The sequence below is a fragment of the Condylura cristata genome, unplaced genomic scaffold (assembly GCF_000260355.1).
Source record: "Condylura cristata isolate star-nosed mole 26May11 unplaced genomic scaffold, ConCri1.0 scaffold00003, whole genome shotgun sequence".
NCBI classification, from domain to species: Eukaryota; Metazoa; Chordata; class Mammalia; order Eulipotyphla; family Talpidae; genus Condylura; species Condylura cristata.
This window is the reverse complement of record NW_004567104.1, coordinates 44772783-44790869: the sequence shown is the minus strand read 5'-3', so window position 1 is coordinate 44790869 and position 18087 is coordinate 44772783. Positions and strand designations below refer to the sequence as shown.

General features: G+C 37.5%; 1 protein-coding gene across 2 annotated transcripts in view; it reads left to right on the top strand.

The window, feature by feature from the left end:
* The first annotated feature begins 499 nt into the window (after nucleotides 1-499).
* The window catches only part of ALCAM (activated leukocyte cell adhesion molecule), a 171421-nt gene continuing 153833 nt past the window's right edge, over nucleotides 500-18087 (top strand). For both annotated transcript variants that reach the window (XM_004675238.2, XM_004675237.2), the window contains exon 1: nucleotides 500-1270. In XM_004675238.2, coding sequence (XP_004675295.1) covers nucleotides 1198-1270 — 73 coding nt within the window. In that variant the 5' untranslated portion in view covers nucleotides 500-1197. The remainder of the gene's footprint in view (nucleotides 1271-18087) is intronic.

Sequence of the window (18087 nt, the reverse complement as noted above, 5' to 3'; positions counted from 1 at the left end):
GTAGAGGAGGGCAGCTAAGAACTGGAATCAACCCAGTTTCACAATTGCGTCCACCTACCAGTGGCCTCTCTGAACGCCGCGAGCGAAGTTTCACTTTACCTCGCCTTCCTTCCTTCATCGCGCGCGCGGCCCACGAGCTTTCGGTGCAACCGCCCTGCCCTACTCCTCTTTCTATTAAGAGAAACAAGCTGCAAAGTCACGTTTGAAAAGTCCCGAGGATTGAGCGAGTGGGAGGGAGGGACGTCTGGGGGCAAGAGAGGGGCAATTTGGCTTTCTGACCCGCGGCCTTCTGACCTGCGGCTAGGCGCGCAGGTGATAAGTGTTGAGCACTAACTGCAGAGCGCTTTAAGCCACCGAGAACTGACCAGACACGCGTATCGCGCAAGCGCGCGCTCGCTGCAACCGCCCGGGTTACCTACCGGCGGGCGGGGCCACGAGAAAGCCCCGCCCTGGAGAGGCCGGGACAGCCCCTAGCATCTCCCGCGCGGAGTTCCAGAGGAGCGCTCGGACTTCCACTCGGTCCTGCAGCGCCTCTAGGCTGCGACTCGGCGCTCCAACCACCTGCTCAGCCTAGCGTCCTGGGGAGTGGGGAGGGGAGGGAAGGCGGGAGGGAGGAGGCGTAGGGGGAGGAGAGAGGCAGCTTACACACGCCTTCCAGTCCCTCCACTCAGAGCAGCCCAGAGACCGCTGCTGCCTGCCGCCGCCGCTGCTAACACTACCGCTGCCGCTGCCGCCCTGCCTTCGCCACCTGAGGAGACCGCCAGGACCTGGCACCCCTCGTGACCACCCTCGGAGATTCCTCCCTAGCACCGGGCTTTTTATGCACACTGCCACTACCATTATTTTTATCTCAAGACACGGGAAATTGCCGCCAGCCAAAAAGAACCACGTACACCTCTCTCAATAACTCAAGTGTCTCCCAGGAAGAGGGAGTCGCCGGTCCCGGGAGAAGCAGCCCCGCGAGCCGAGGGCGGGTGTTTGAGCGTCTGGGAGGCGGAGTTGGGGCACTGCCTGGTGGAAAGTTGTGTGCGGCAGAGACTCGCAGGAGCAGCGCCACAGCCCAGGGGGCGGTGTGCCCGGGAGAAGCCGCTGCCCCCTGCGTCCCGACCGGGGCGCGCGGGGAGCTTGGGGCGGGAACGACGCCCCCTCCTGCCGCGCCTACTCTGTCGGTGGCCCTCGGGGAGAGGAAGCAGGAATATGGCATCAAAGGCGGCCCCCTCCTGCCGTCTGGTCTTCTGCCTCTTGATCTCCGCGGCAGTCCTCAGGCCAGGTACGCTGGGGCCTCGAGGCGTGGCGGGAGGGAGCGGGCCGGGGTTTGTGTCCTCGGGCCGCGTCCGCGTACCCCCCAGGGCGGTGCGCCCCGGTGCGTGGGTGGAGTTGAGCAGCGCGGCCCTGGCGCAGAGCTCGCTTGGTTCAGTCACCTGGACCACACGCTTGGGCTCGAACGGTCGGCTCAAGTTTGGGTAGCGACTGGGGGCTCTGGGTAAATCTGGAGTTGGGGTGCGGTCGGGGAGACCCGACTGCAGGGGCTGGCGAGCAGGATTCCCTCGGGTTCTACACTCCTGAGGCTGCCTCCCCACCCCTTCACCGCCACCGCCCCCACCGCCCGAGGTAAGCACTTGCCCTCCGGAAATCTCGTTTCTGGCCATCAAAGTCCAAGTCACAGCCCTCGAGCAGTTTCCCTTTCGCTTAGCTCCCGCGGGCGGTACTGCCGTTACTTTTTCCCGACCAACCTGGCCTTGTTATGGGTTAAAGAAGGGATGGGAGAGGTGGAGGAGAAATGCAGGACTTTAATCATTTTCTCAAAACAAAAACAAAAAGATCTAAAAGTTAAATCTTGGTGTAACGTCTCCTCCCCCATCCGCATGGGTAGTGAGTTAGGGGACGAAGGTTGGCAAAGGACGCAATCTGAATTGGAATTAAAATCCAGGTTTGTGAAATCGTACTGAGGGGTTTGTAGGTTTTTCAGGATTTGAGATTTCACCCCAGTTGCCATTTCTGTATTAAACCTTAGGACAAAAAAGGCAAAACCCCCAACAACTAAAAATGTCTCACCGGGAATCCCTTCCTCGCCCTGGGGACATCCCTGACAGGAGCTGTCATTTCTGAGACTGCCGGGCAGTTGCCACGAGTTTTCCTAACGGGGCATTCTGTGTGCTTGTCCTCACTTGACTGAGCAGCAGGTTCATTTCCTCGCTTGATTTGAGGTTCCGGGGGGATGTTTCCCTTTCTTTGAAGTTTTGATCTGTGGTCCCCCGTAGACAGCAGCAAGTAAAACTACTTCCTGTTTTTTAAGGCTGTTTGCTTACTCGTTTCTCTAGTTTTTTTTTTTTTTTTATAAACGAAAAATTCACTTCCTACGCATCTTTAATGTCTGCTCATCACTTGATTGTTGGCAAGCTAAGGCCAAAGAATGAGGTTGAAAGTCTTTGGATTTCTCCCAGAAAAGGGGCGAAGCGGGCGGGAAGCTAAAGCCTGAGGTTCACGAGCGTTGGTGGCCTGCTGTCGCCGTGCTTTCGCGGTGGGGCGGAGGGTGGTGTGAGGAGTGCGCTCTCTCACCGAATCTCTTTATTAAGTTACATTTCTGGGTGAGGTAATGAGCTCACCTGCTCCTCTGAGATTGGGGAAGGAGAAGGCTGACATCGCTCCAGCTCAGAAGCAAGGAATGTGAAACGACAGTTGAACCAGATTTAAAGCGGGTGCTGTGGAGAAAAATCATCCGGGAGGTGGGCGGAGACACCCCCACTGGCTTTGGCGTGAGGTGGATCTCACTTTTTCACTATACTGGTGTCGGATGGTGCACGAGGAAGGGCACTTACTCTGGGCCGAGGGAATAAAAGGTAGAAGGATGGAAAGGTTGTAAAATGAAAAGATCCACACGCCCACTGTAGTTTTTAGTGTACCCTTCTTGTCACTTTGAGGATTATGAGACCATATAACCCCCCCCCCCACACACACACACACAAGCACACGCCCCGTTTCCTGTTCCATGCGGTGGCGCTGGAATTTATTTTCAGTTGGGCCACCTTGGAAGACAGGTTTTTCCGCACATTTAACTGCTAAAAGGAGAGCGGTTCAGCTTTAAGATCTCCTTTGTGGCGATTTTCCTGGCGCGGTAGTCTGGCGTTTCCATCCCGCACAGAGCCGCGCGCTTTCTGCGAGACGGTAGCACACGTTCACCGTCGCTAACCACCGCAGATCTGGAGATCAGAAGCCTCAGACCCTCAGATTCGGGGGTTTTATTCAGTTTACCGGGATGACATCTGCGCGGAATTCTCGGTGCGGTGTCAGTATTTTTTAAAAGAAAGCGCGGTGTCCAGACTGAGGACGCAGTGCTCCTGTTTGGAAGCCCTCGGCAGAGATGAGCTGGGTGGTGCGGTGCCAGTGACTGGTTTCATTTCCCAAATGGTTTATTTGTGTGTCCAGACTTACAGGACAGAAACTGGAGTTTGTGAATATGCTTCTGCAGTTCTTTTTGTCTCTAATCACTACATAGTCATAGGCATATTTGAGGCATGGCATGTTACCTATTTGAAGGGAGGGAGAATATATGAACCATGAAAACTGAATTCAGTGATAAAGGCAATGAAGTATGTGCTCAGCATCCCAGGAACAAGAATCTCATTATTCTTGTAGAAAGAGCGTCAGCCTGTGGTGACATTTTGCATTGCTTTAAAAAGCTTTCCTTGATTATTTACAACCAGGAGGTGGGATCCCTCAATTAACTGTTTCTTCACCTGGGTCATTTGAAGCCTTCTCTGGACTTTTTCTAAATTACTCACTAGTAAAAGGCTCATTAGTACACTTAAGGTTTTTTTCTTTTCTTATAATCCCAGTGGGATATTATGTTTGGAATTTATCTTTTTATCTTCATAGTCCTTGGGGAAAACATAAACTCTGATAATGAAATTTAAACTACTTGATGTGGTACTATTAAAATTATTAATTTTAATACTGCTAAGTGCATAGTAGTAGTCAGTAAATATTGTTTTTTCCTTGATGATTTATTCAATTCAATAGCAATTTAGAATATAATGGGCTACTATTTCCAGGAAGCTGTTTTTCTAAGCTTTATTCAGAACCTTGAGCCTCAAGCACTTGAGTAAGTCATTCTCCTTTGGGGAAATCAGCTTCTCAAATGTAAATAAAAGGATAGACTAAGATCTATTCTGAAATTTCTGCCAATTCAAATCTCTGTTTCCAGTGTTGTAAGGTAAACAGCCCATTTGACTGAGGCAGAGTCATGTTCCAATTGTATTTTCTCTTAGACAGGTTTGATAGACTCAAAGTATTATAAAGTATTAGAAAAATGTCAGTAGATGTCAATGCTAATTTTCTATCTTTCCCCTATTTTTATAAACCCCTTATAATATCTTGTGTTTTCTCCTCCGGACCTGCGTAGGTCTATATTTAAAAAAAGATGTATAATGGAAAGGAATTAGTTCCTCACTGTCCTGAGAAAAAATAATGAGAAAGATTTTTTTTAGGTCTCAAAATACTTGATAATGTAACCCAGGCATCCTGGAAGTCAGTCTCTATTTGAAGTGCTTTTGTAGTTCCTACAATGAAACATAAGTGATGGTTGATGCTAATATATTCACGTGAAAAAAGCCCTATATGTATATGTTTAAAGAATGCCCCAAACAAACAAATTGATGGATGTACGTACAATAAGAAGTAGAAAATACAAATGCTTTCCTGTTTAAAATCTGTAGATCCCAGGATATTTTCAAGCCTAATTCCAAACTTTATGACCTTTTAGAAAATTCAAACTAGTTTGAATAAAAGTTTGAAAGAGAATGGTAGCACACGCTCATTGGTGACTTATTAAAGAATAAGAAAATCAATAAAAAACTTATTTTAATCATCTGAGTATTACCTGAAAATTAGTTATAATGCTGTTAGTACTCATGTGTTTAGTTTTTTAGCCGTATCCTATAGGAACATTGTAACCTTCGGAAAATTATTTTTCTCCTTTTGATTTCTAATCTGTAATTTTTTTCTTTGTATAATATGTGGTTTTGATTTCAGTGATGGTAGTAAATCCCTTGATTAGCATAGACTTTTTCAAATGAAACATACCATATTAAGAATTTATCATATTGTAAGTAGAGTAACTCTTTGATTTAATCCATTTAATTATCACCTTGACCATTTTATTAAAAGTAGGTGAAAGCATCTCTTTTCTTTTCTCCTTTTTTTTTCTTGCTCATGTTTTCATGTCATTAAGCACAGGACTTTACAAAATTGAGTACTATCTAAGTTGTCAGTGTTATTTGTTATAAAATGGCAGCATTTTGTCAGGGAGTATTTTAAATGCTTTATATAATCACTTTGTCTTATATACCAAACACACCTCTTTCTGTTGTGGCCTTTTATTTAACATAACTATCATTATAGATTTTTAATTCTTTGAAGCTGTTAATTCAAGTAGACACATGCATTATATATTTCAAATAAGCAGGCAAGCAGGGTAGGTACTGCTATGATTCAAAAGTGTCTGTACTTCTATGTATACATTAAAACTTGAACTCTTCTCAGTTTTAATTTTGCCTTCATTGTTAGGATTTCATCAACACCCATTTTATTCTTATTCCTGAGTGTATGAGGCATATTAAGAAATGAGCTAGCTCATGAAAATTCTAAGGACAGTTTTCTTAGGAGTGGTGGATGATGAATGAATATTTATTCAGTTATTACTTTTGGATAGCAGCTTTTTAACTTTTCAATAAGAAATGAAAAAGACCAGGAAAGTGTCCATTTACATTCCTCATTACTTTTTCATTAGGGCAGAATTTTCCCTTTCCTTGGAAGAACAAAGTCAACACTAAAATATATATTCTTTTTTTAAAGAAAATATATTACAAGCTTTGATAAAGTTAAATTCTGCAGTTATTATATGTATCCCTTTAGGGTACGTAGTGTCATGTATTTTTGAAGTTACTGATATTTTCATCCAGTTAATTTCTCTGTTTGAATAACATTTACAGTCTCTTTACTCCTCTGTTACTAGAGGAACACCATATATATTTCAGCTAGTACTAGTTCCAAATGTGCTGTGATATTCAGTAATTGTTTTATGTTAACCTATTATCAAAATCCATTATTATAGTGTATGTTTCAGGAGTAAAATTAGCTTTTAGTGCTTTCTCTTATTTATCTAATCAATTCTTGCTCTCAATTATCCATTCCATTCAAGGGGAAATAAGAGTTGTGCACAATCCAAAGAGTTTCTAATCAAAGGATTGTTTAATTCGACTTTAGTTGAGGTACTTCAGTGAACATGTCTGTGTCTAATCTTCTAAGAATTCATAATATTGCAACATAATGAAGCAAAACTGTGGGGAAATAAAATAGATTAACCAGAAATTAGATGGTAGTCCAGCTTCTCCAGATTGCTTCTCTTCCTGCCTTCGGTCTCTCTCTCTCTCTCTTTTTCTCTCCTCCTTCATTCCCACCCAAAGACAAATTGTCTTCTCTTCCAATCTATGAACCATTCATCTTGGCATATCCAATACAGTCCTGGTTTATGTTTGATATCCTGATTCAGTTATTAATGGTAGCTTGCTTTATTCTCAAAAGTACAGTTGAATGCACTATATTGTTACTGTAATTATTAATGACTTACCTGTCTATATGCCTGTCGAAGAGTATCTAATGATTAGAAATGCATTTCTCATCCTGACCAAGTGTGATATCTAACCTTTTGAAAGTATTTGCTACAGAGAAATATAAGTAAGGAGACATATTTCCCTTTAATGTCAAGCATAAAAGAGATACAAGGTTATAGCCTGGAATCCCAGAATGTTAGTGGGTATGGAACATTGGAGATTCCATAATTTGGAATGGAAACTGAACAAAATTGACCTGAGATACCAAAAGAATAATAGAAATTCACTTGGGAGCTGTACTGAGTAGGAGTTATCTCAGGAAGGCCTATTTCAGTCTGATCCTAAAATCTCAAGTCAGTTGCTCAATTCCTATTCTATAATTCTGTAAGGTTTAAAGTAACTAAGCTGTTACTTTGAATCTTAAAAAAATTACTAGCATTGTCTATAAAACTGAAGGAATCACTCATATAAGCTGTAATAGTTATATCAGTTAGAAATGATGACCTGAGTAGGGACAGCCAACAGTATGGCCTGGATTGTTGATGAAAAGTGTGACTAGACACCCACTTATTATCTGGAGTGTCTCAATTACTCAGAAAACCCTAAAGGTGAATGTAGTTTTAGGAAAGCAGAAGGTGTTATCTAAACATACAAGGTAAAGGACCCTGAGTTTTGATCTTGTTAATATGATGGAATGAAGGGAGAGGGCATTTGACACTGTGGATAAAGCTCTTCTCAATATATTCCCAAGTATTTTCCCTGATAGTTGGTGAGTTCTGGGTAATGAATTTGCCTAGCTCCAAATGGAACAACAACAACAACAAAACATTAAAAGTTATGAAGCTACCTTTATTGAATTTATCAGGTAACTATGCTGCATTCAAACCATAGTGGTTTAAAATTGTTACCATTATATTGTTTTTCAGGTTGCAGGTTAATCTGGACAGCTGGTATGTTGGATTTTAGTTAGATGTCTTCATTCTACTGTAGTCTATAATGTGTTAATCTAGGTAGCTTTCCTTTTGATTGTTGACTGGTTTTCAGGGGAAATTGACTCTGTCATATTCTAATAGACTCCCTATTCTTGGTAGAAGCAGGGTTCTTTTTTTTTTTTTTTTTTAAGATTTATTTATGCCTTATCTAACTGGGGACAGGCCAGAGGTGTGGTGGGTGAGAGGATTTACCAGAAACACAGTGGAACAAAACAGGCAGATCTACTGAAATACACTGCTGAGGGGAGCAGCAGGTGGGTCAGGAGAGGTCTGCCATGCCATGTGGGTCACCTCCCTGGCTGGAGATTGAATTCATGCTGCAGTGGCTTCTGAGAGCTTCAATGAATGGTGCTGTAACCCATTGCATCACCAGGGAGAGCCCAGAAGCAGTGTTCATAAGGAAGCAGAAGTGTGCAGATCATTACTTTTGCCACATTCTATTAATGAAGAGAAGTCCAGCTCAAATTCAGTGGTTAACAAATCACTTCCATCTGTAGGATTGATGGAGCTAAAACATTTTTCAAAAGGTGGATCAAAACCAGGAGGGAGAATTAGAACTACTTTTGCAGTCTATTTTCACAATAGTAGTGGGATATGGCAGCAGCAAGCATCCTTACTGAAGATCCTTACCTCTGTATTCACAATTTACACCCTTCTCTTCTAGACCTGTGAACAAAAACATGGCAGATTATTGAGTTTCAAATAGTGTCCAGTAAGAATAATGTTTCTTTATGTTGAAACCTTATCATCATCTTTCTCCTGGGAATAAAATTATGAAAAATTCAGTGTGTATGTATGTTTATGTGTGCATGCACATGTGTGTTTGTGTGTGTGTGTGTGAAAGAGTCAGAGAAATAGAGAGACAGAAAGAGAGAGAGAGACTTTAGAGATCTAAAGACATACAATTCATGGCCAGAAGGTAAAATGTGATAAAAGGGGCCAAAAAAAAAAAAAATGAGATGGTACCTTTAATATTCATCTTGTTTTATTCTCTTATTTGACAGTTGAAATAGATGAGGGCACCTAAAATCCAAAAGCAAATTAGTAATATATTTTTAGAGACAGTAGTGGTCTTAGTTTCATGTATCCCTCTCACAGACTCAAGATTTTGAAGTGTATAGTCTTGAAATTTCTTAGTTGGTTGCTTAAAGTCACATTATTAGTCAGTCCAAGATTAAAACTGAAGTAACTAACATTTGATTTATGTGTTGGTTTATTCGATAAATATTTATTTTGTGCTCAATATGTGCAAGAAAATGTGCTTGGGGCTGGGATACTGCAATAAACTAGTTAGTAGAGAGTCAAGATCCTATCACAATTTGGGCCAGAGTTTAGGGAAAAGTCAAAACAGTTCTTTCAGGAAGTGATATTTGAGGTATGTGCTAAAGAGGTCAAGCAAAATAAAAATGTTTTCTAGCTGCTAGAAGTGCTCAGAAATTTCTTAAAGTTGTTCAAATACTTTTCTGTAGTCGCTCTAATTTCCGTACCAGTAGTGGAGTTCATATGAGGACCTCTTTGATCTTATTCAAATACTCATAATGGCAAATATTTGCATTTACACTTAACTGTTTTAAACAAATCAAGTGGGTACATACCATATAGACCATTTTGTAATTTCATGAATAAAACAGCTTCTTCCTGGTACTTAGTTTTCAGTGTTCAAATTTGTAGCATGTATATTCTACAAGTATCTTCTCTCTCTAGCAATAGATATGACACCTTGCAGTAAGAGTTTTTATGTTGGTTTTCTAGTTTTGCAAAGATGGCCATAATTCTACGTATGAATAATGCTTTTGCTATCACCTCTAACAGCAAATACATATTTGGGTTTACCCTGTTAGGTTAATCTTTTACTCATGCAACCCTAGTGGATGCTAATCTAGTCCTTAAATAGAAGTTTTCTTTTACAAGTGACAGTTTAGTATAAGATAAAATTGCTCTTATACTAGAATGGAAAATAAGTATATGTTTATTAAAGCAAAACTTGTATCTGCTCAGTTGTTTTTTCCTTAGCTGATAATCAGTAAGTCCCTTTTCTAAGGAGAAAGAAAAAAAGCAATTTATTGAATAAAGAAAAATGAAAAAACTATGAACCACTATAAACCAGAGACCTTTTACGAGGGTGGAGGGGGGAATAAGATCAAACCTGGGGTGGAGTGGGAAGAGTACACGTGACTATGGTGATGGCACATGGGTGAATTGGTGGTGGGAAATCTATGGGGATTACAACCAAGGTGAAAAATGCACAAAATGAAGGATGATGCAAAAATAAATAAAATAAAAAAAGTCCAAAAAAAAGTTAAATTAAGACATGAAAAAAAATGATGGAATACTAAATTTTTAGAATTTATCTAAATGGTTAGAAAAGATATGGACTGCCTGAGTGATCGTTGTTCTTTTTTTTTAAGATTTATTTATGCATATTAGAACTGGGGTGTAGGCCAGAGTTGTGGAGGTGTGAGAAGATTCACCAGAGACAAAGAGAGTGGGTAAAGGAACAGTCAGATGTAGGAAATACACTCTTGAAGGGAGCAGCAAGCAAGACAGGAGAGGTCTGCTGCCCCTTGTGGACCAGCTCCCTGACCCACAGGGGATGGAACTCATGCTTCAATGACTGAGAACAGCTTGATAGTGTTGACTTTAACCCCTGGCCACCAGGGAGGCCCTATTTTTTCTTTTTTGTATACACTGTAACTATAGTCCCATGATAATCAAAAAACATTTTTCTTTTAACTTTATAAACTCAGGGCTTACAGGTTTCACAGACTGTAGATGGATAGCATGGAGTCTATTGCATAGGAGCTCAAGAGCTTTGATCTGTGGACTTGAACATTAGTTTCTTTTCTGGTTTTTGTGTCAAGTGAACATACCACTCTATTCACTTGAGATGTATATTCAAAAATAGTGTTAGAACTGTCAATGTTTGGCACTAATAAACTTTTCAATCAATAATTACTATGAGTTACACTTTCACTAATCATAAAATATGCTAGTTTTTTCAGATCAGAATAATAAGTGAAATGTCTAATTTTCCTTAAGTTCCATCTAAATACATTTTGGGTTTCCATAACTAAATTAGAATTCACATTCTTATTAGGATGTTTCATAGTCCTAAAGTATGTCAAGTAGCATTTCAACTTTATAAACTCAAAGAAAATAAAAGAAAAATGCTAATTGAAATTATTTAAAATGTAATTTTCCCCAAAACAAAAAGGATTAAGAAAAGAACACATGTTCCAAAAAAATAAAGACAGATATAGTTTACACTGTTATTCTCAGAAATTGATAATGGGTATGTGTGTCTGTAATTTGAAAGAAATTATAGAGAAAAAATTTTGCAATTATTGTAATGTAGTCATATTTATGGTAAAATTTTGATTTTAAATACTAGGCACATATCCTCGACCATTACTCAGTAGAGGGAGCTCCACCACTTGATGAGCATGCTAAGCTGATTCTACTTATTATGTATTTATGGTCCTCAATAATTTAATAGTGAAATTGTTAAAATTATAATTTTAATCTTAGCTGTATTTTGGAAGCTGAGAGATATCTTCTTACTATTAAAGAGATTCAAAGTAATATTCTACAAATGGATGTTTTAAACCCCTACCTCTTGGCTCTTTGTACCATTAGAAGAAGAAAAATAATTGGCATTTTTCTTGATTATTCTATCTAGATTTTTAACCATATGATTATTTTTATGTGGAAACTGTTTATTTTCATACTTTTCCCTCATTTTTATTTGTCAAACATCCCCTGATTTAGAAAACTCCAACTATGTTTTCATTGTAAATTTATAATCCATCATTTATATTTGACCCAGGCAGTTCATTTACTTTTTATGAGATTCACTTTCAGCATGTTTGTATTAGCTTAAACCCATGGAACTTTTTTTTGAACTCCAATTAAGAAAAATAATTTCTAGATAATTATATATATATGTGTGTGTGTTTTTTAGGATATTCATGTGCATTATAACAATCCATTTATAGTGTTGTAGAAAGAATAGACTACTAACTGTGATACTTATGACAACTGATTGTTCATTTTGGGGAAAAAAGTAAGCAATAATGCCCACACTTTTAATTAAAAATGAATTCTGATTTCACAGAAAATTATGTAATCTGACACATAATGATCCCCGATTTATTACTAAAATTTAGATATCAGTTAAAGAAATGGCTCACTTCTTTGACATATTTAAGAATCATCAACACAGAGATGCTTTCAAAAATTAATATTGAAATTAATTATCTGTTCTTCTGAATACTAGAGTTTGAAGCCTGTGGCTTTTTCATTACAATTTTAAGCATCTTTAAAGTAAGTGCTCATTTTATTGTGTTTACTTTCAGTTATAAAGTTTGAGGGTATGTTTCTGTAGTGAAATAAAGTGGTTTTGAAGTCTGTTTATTCATTGCACCCTCTTAGTCAGGTGACAATGGGGAGATTGTACTTATCGTAAAATAGGAATAACACCTGTCTTATGAGATTGTTATGAAAGTTAAGTATATTAATACACATATAGCTTATTTAGTAGAGTGGTTGTTAAATAATAAGCTCTTAGTAAGTTATTACTGTTCAATTATTTAATTTTAGTTAATTTTCTACCAATCCAATTATAAATCCAATTTATTCCCATGAGTACATAAAGAAGAGGCTCCAAGTTGTTAAAAAATATTCAATTATCATCTCACACATCTTCCTAGTCCGTCTTTATTTTCCACTCAAGAAGTGGATGTGAATGAGAATGATGTCATGTTATTTATTGATATCAACCTTATAAGCTTTTACTATGTAAAGCTAATAGACATTCACAAACTCTCAGCATGTATCTATAAGTTATTTGTGTCAAATTCACTATGACAGTTTTTGTCTGATAATGAGACATCATTGTATTGAAATCCTGAGATTGATATCTTAATTTAAAAAGTAATTTGTGGACCATACATGGTTCACTCTGTATGAGAACATAATTTGGCTTTAGTTCATTAGGGTAAGTAAGTAAGAGGTAATTTAGAAGTATGAAAGCATATGTGTTTAAAATGCAGATACAGTTATAGGTAGGCTCTGTAAACTCCAAATATTATAGCACACAAGCTCATATTTAAGGAAGTGAAAAACAGACATAATCTAGTGGATTTCCTAACCTTCAATCTAACTGCTTTCCAATCTCTTCCCTCTGGCATCAAAATGATAAAAGATGTAAATGAAATCTGGTGTTTGCTGACAATAGTTCCATGACACCCTGTTAAAATACAGATAAAATACAAGCATCTTATCATTACATTTAACATCCTTAACATTCTTTCTTGGAATTCCATGCTCCTACCACTCTAAGTATGCCCTGGTGTTCTTGTTCTCTGAGCATATTATTCTTGTCATGGTCTTATTCTAAAATACTATTTCATATCCTCCTCTGTCACCTGATCTTATCTGAATAACTTATATTCCCATTTTCAGTATACAGTTTAGATACTGTGTCAAGAGATTCTTTTCCAAAGTCACTAAGTTTCTAGAATTCTGGTTTCAGAACTAATTTCATTTGCTACCTTTTACCTGTTGGTTCTCATCTAACTCCCTTAGCAGATAGTTGTGTTCCTGGAGACTGGCTGTATCTTCTTAATTTTGTTTTCTACTCAGTGTCTATTGATATATAGTATAGGCCCAATGCATACATGATAAATAAATGCACTAGTCAAAATTATAAATCTTGATGATTAGTGAAGTCTATTTAAAACTTAACATATATTTATATTTGAGTATGACATATCTTTATTGAGACTTTCTTTCACTTTTAGAATTAGGAATGATATGAGTTATGGTTCTTTTAATAAAATAATATTTACCATACAAGTTGTACAATGAAAAATAAGTATAAATGAAATAAAGTTAGCCTAATTATTCTTCCAGGTATCAATCTAAAAGCTTGAGTGACTTTTTTATATTCTGTATAAAACAAAAATTTGAGTTCTTGAATTCTATAGCTTTGATAGAATATAATTTGATAGAATATACATTAAGTATAGAATCATCCAGAGAAATATAGAGATGTATCTAAAGTAATTTATTTTTCAAACTATAGGTTATTGAAGATATTAGGACTGCCCTTTTATCTCGGCTAATTATAGGAGCTCATTTTCAACAGGCAGTGTATGACTGACAATATTTTGTCTAGTTTTTAATTCTTATATTAATCTTTTAGACCAGGACATATTGCTGAATACAGATATAGATATAAGTAATATAAAAAAGGATTTCATGAACAAATTGATCAGCTTTGCAGGCAAACTTTCATATATTTGGATCACAGAAAATGAATGTGTTTTGTTGGCCATGCTATGAAATTTATTAACAGTAAAGAATTAGAGATCACCTAGAGAAAGTCTGATGCATTTCTGCAAAAGTATAAAATATCTGAGTAATTTTAAAATATCAGGCACAAATCAAAGAAAATTTCATGAAAAAAATGGAAAGATTTCATTTTACTGGAAAATAAACTGTGCTCTTGAAACTGACATAACAGTTTGTTACTGATAGAAACCAATGATAGAAACCAATTCAATGTAAGAATTGGATTTCTTACAGTATTTCAGTAGTTGATGGTATTTGATAGCTGAAAACAGCTTTAAGTCTACCTGATGTCTATTATCTGGGCAAAATAATCTTAATTCTTATCTTTTTACTTAAAGACTATTTTAAAAAATAAAATTTGCTTTATTTCTTTACTTTGGACTCTTCCTACTTCTTCTGAATTTTAATTTGTGTGGTTTTAATCTGTCATCCTTAGACAATCTAGTTAGTCAATTTTTGCTGTCGTGGCCTGATTGTCAAATTTTCTCTTGAGTTTCTGCTCAGAATCTCTAATATTTCCCATTGGTTTCTAAATGTCCAGATAAACCAATAAGATCCAATACACTATTACTGATTACTCCCACTGATTGAATACCAGCAATGCTGTATGCTGTATGCTTTACAAAACTGGCTCACCTTCTTAATTTTTTGAATAACAAAATCTAGTCTCATTTTCGTTCTTTCAAAGTATAGGACTTTAAAAAAAAAGATTTGTCTATTTATGCATATAGAACTGGGGTATGGGTCAGAGGTGCTGGAGGTGAGAGGCTTCACCAGAGACAGAGTAGGGTTCAGAACAGGCTTATCAACAAAGTACACTGCTTAGGGGAGCAGTGGGTGGGCCAGGAGAGTTCTTGCCAGGCCATATGGGTCACCTCCCCTCCCTGGGTGGGGATTGATCAAACTCCTGTTGCAGTGGCTGCAATAGCTTCATAGTCTGTGCTTTAACCCATTGCACCACCAAGGAGGGCTGCAAAGTGTGGAACTTTGAATGCAGAATAGCATGTGTAGCAAAAATTAGCAGAGCAATATATTATCATATAAAAGCCGTTTAAGTGTGACTTCTTTAAATATACAAAACTAATTGGACCATGTCAATACCTGTCAAAAGTCAGTTTTATGTTAGTGTTGGGTTTCCTCCCTTAGTTTATTTGCAACTAGATTACATGACAGTGCTTCTACTGCAACTTAAAAATTTTTACTCATTTCTATTACATTCTGGATCTTGCATTTTGGCATTTAACATAGATTTCACATTAGCATTGTTGCCACCTATTAAAATATTAGTTCCATAGACATATGTGATGACATATAAATAATAGAGCTCCCACTTATCCATGGAAGCAGAATCATGGATTAATGGAGGAGAATTATTTTTATTATCAAGTATTTTATTTTCTGAAATATATGTAAAAAGTTAATTTTTATGATGAAGAATGTGATCAAAGGAAAAGTGAGGACAAGCTATACTTATGGAACAGCTGAGGAAAATACAGGAAACAATGTCTCTCAATAGGCAGAAAAGAAAGATAAGGCTTGGAAACTAACATTGAAGGAAATTCTTATTTGGAAAGAAGATTACCACAAATTGTTTAAGTAGACTAGTAGCATCATGCTATGATATACTTTTCTCTGTCTCCTTTGTTGATGCACCTACAGATAATACATTCTAGTAATTTCAAATTTGAATCTTTACTTAAAATAAATATATTTTTATTTTGTTTCATTGAATGAGAAAGAACAGTGAATAGAAAGGAACTTATTATAGGGAAATTTGATGCAGAGCTCACAATTTCAGAGAACTACTGGCTACATTAAACAGTGTTGATCAAATTTTCTAATAACAGAATTTAGGGATTCTGAGTGAAATCAGTTTCCTAAGTTAAACAATGCTAGGGAATGTAATTTAATCATAACAAAAATATAGGGTGTACTGTTGGTTTCCAGCTGAGGATTGAGCATATCGGAATGTTATTCAGCTCGTCCTTAGTATATAAACTTGACTCTACAGGTTCAGTCCCCCACCTGAACCAACTGAGAATCTACAAAGACAGTGGTTTTGAGACAATTCTTCCACAGATAGATGGAGCATCTACTTTTAATATGCTACTGAGGGGTCAGTTCTAAATCCAGAGGTTGGTTGGCCTGAGATTAGATTTGAGCTTTGAGCTTCTGCTTTTTTCTATCTAAAGATAGGGCTGGGACTGGAATTAAGTTTCCACCTAATATGTACAGGGGAAGTTGAAATTAGAGAAATGAATATAGCAGAACTGAGTTGGTGATTACTCAAATTCTGAAAAAAGGATGTCTCATGACTGAACAAATCTAAAGGAACAAGAAATGGGTATAGAGTTAAGGAGACAAAAATGAACCAAACTAGATGTCTTTGGGTAGAACAGCCCCTCTATATCTGCACAATGTTCATACCTGACCTGAATGAAAAGAGAGTCTTATTTGTACCAGCATACTGTAGATTTATTCCTAACAACAGGTTCCCTCCCTTGGGTTACAAATATAACCCAATCAAATTACTTTTCATTGGCTAAGGACATTTCAACCCTATGCTTGAATTTTCGAGACTTTTCTTTACCTCCCTACCACTCCCTACCCTTGCCTTAGATGTGAGACTCCACTTTCTAGGAAGTCTAGACAAGGCAGATAATCACATTAAAGTGAATATATTTTTTTGTTTGCTTTCTTAGAGAGTAGTGGCTTGTGCTGGAAGATATATTCTTTTACACTGAGTCATGTACATTTATAAGAACATTCCTACTTGGATACAAAGCCTTACCTCAGGAACTACCAGGTAACTAGTATCATTATATTCATTTTCAAGCATAGTCTCCATTGTTTGGAATACTTTCCTTTTGAATTTAGTCCTATAATGTGAAAACACTTCAAAAGTAGTATGAACGGGTTATACAGTAAATGTTATTTTACCAATAGAACCAGTCTCACTCTTGTTACTGTATTAGTATGGATGACATTTCAGATTGACAACTTTTTTTTTCTTAAGCTATATTTTTAATATAATATAATAGTTTATTTTTACATCATAGTTTATTTTTACTTTTTTTTTTTCCATCTCAGTTGTAATCCCCGTGGGTTTCCCATCACCAAGTCACCCATGTGCCATCACCATAGTCCAGTGCACTTCCATCTTCCCCCCGCCCCCATTTTTGACCCCATTCCCCACTCCACCCTTACAAAATGTCTCTGGTATATGACTGTTCATTATTCTTATTATTTTCTTGCCTGGTCCATTATACTCCTGCTATGAGCAAAACCATTCAGTATTTTTCTTTTTCTTGCGGCTTATCTCACTAAGACACTAAGCATGATCTTTCCCAGCTCCATCCAAGTTGCTGCAAAAGACATGTGTTTCTTTTTTTTTTTTTTGGTTGCTGAGTAATATTCCATTGTGTATATGTACCACATCTTTTTAATCCAGTCATCAGACTGACAACTTTTGAGTGCTGTCTCCTCTTGTTTTCTAAATTCATTTTTAAATAGAAATCTCGTGATTTCTCTGTATGAGAAATAAACTGAGGTGTAGTTATATTTTCTACCACAAAAGAAGTCAAACAGATTGAGATTCCAAATGATTTAGCTACTGAAATGACAGGTAGAAATAAAAAGAAAAGCATGAAACAAAGCCCAGAAATACTTCAAACATCTCAAACATCTTTTACTTTATCTCTTGTTGGTTATTTACTTTGCCTTCTGGAAATAACTGCATAATCTGTTAGCTATTTCTCATTAGATATTAGCAGGATACAGGATGTACTACTAATCTCAAAAAAAAAAGCGATTTTCACAACAAAACCGTTGTGTACTTGTTAACCACATAACTATATTGTTAAATATTTTCTTCACAAAACAAAATAAAATGAATAGAAATTAAGAAAACAGGCCCCATGTGAATAGTCTCAACACTCTACTAGCTTAATTATTTAGTGATTCAAGTAGAGAACATTTCATAGTTAGTGTTGATTTATTATTCTTAAATCAGTAGCAGTGATCAGGATCATTGTCAAATTAATAGCAGTGGCCAGGAACTTTTCTTCCTGGTGAGGCCTCACTGCCAGTCATTAATGCAGAGGAAATATGAGATTGTGGTTTAGGTTCTG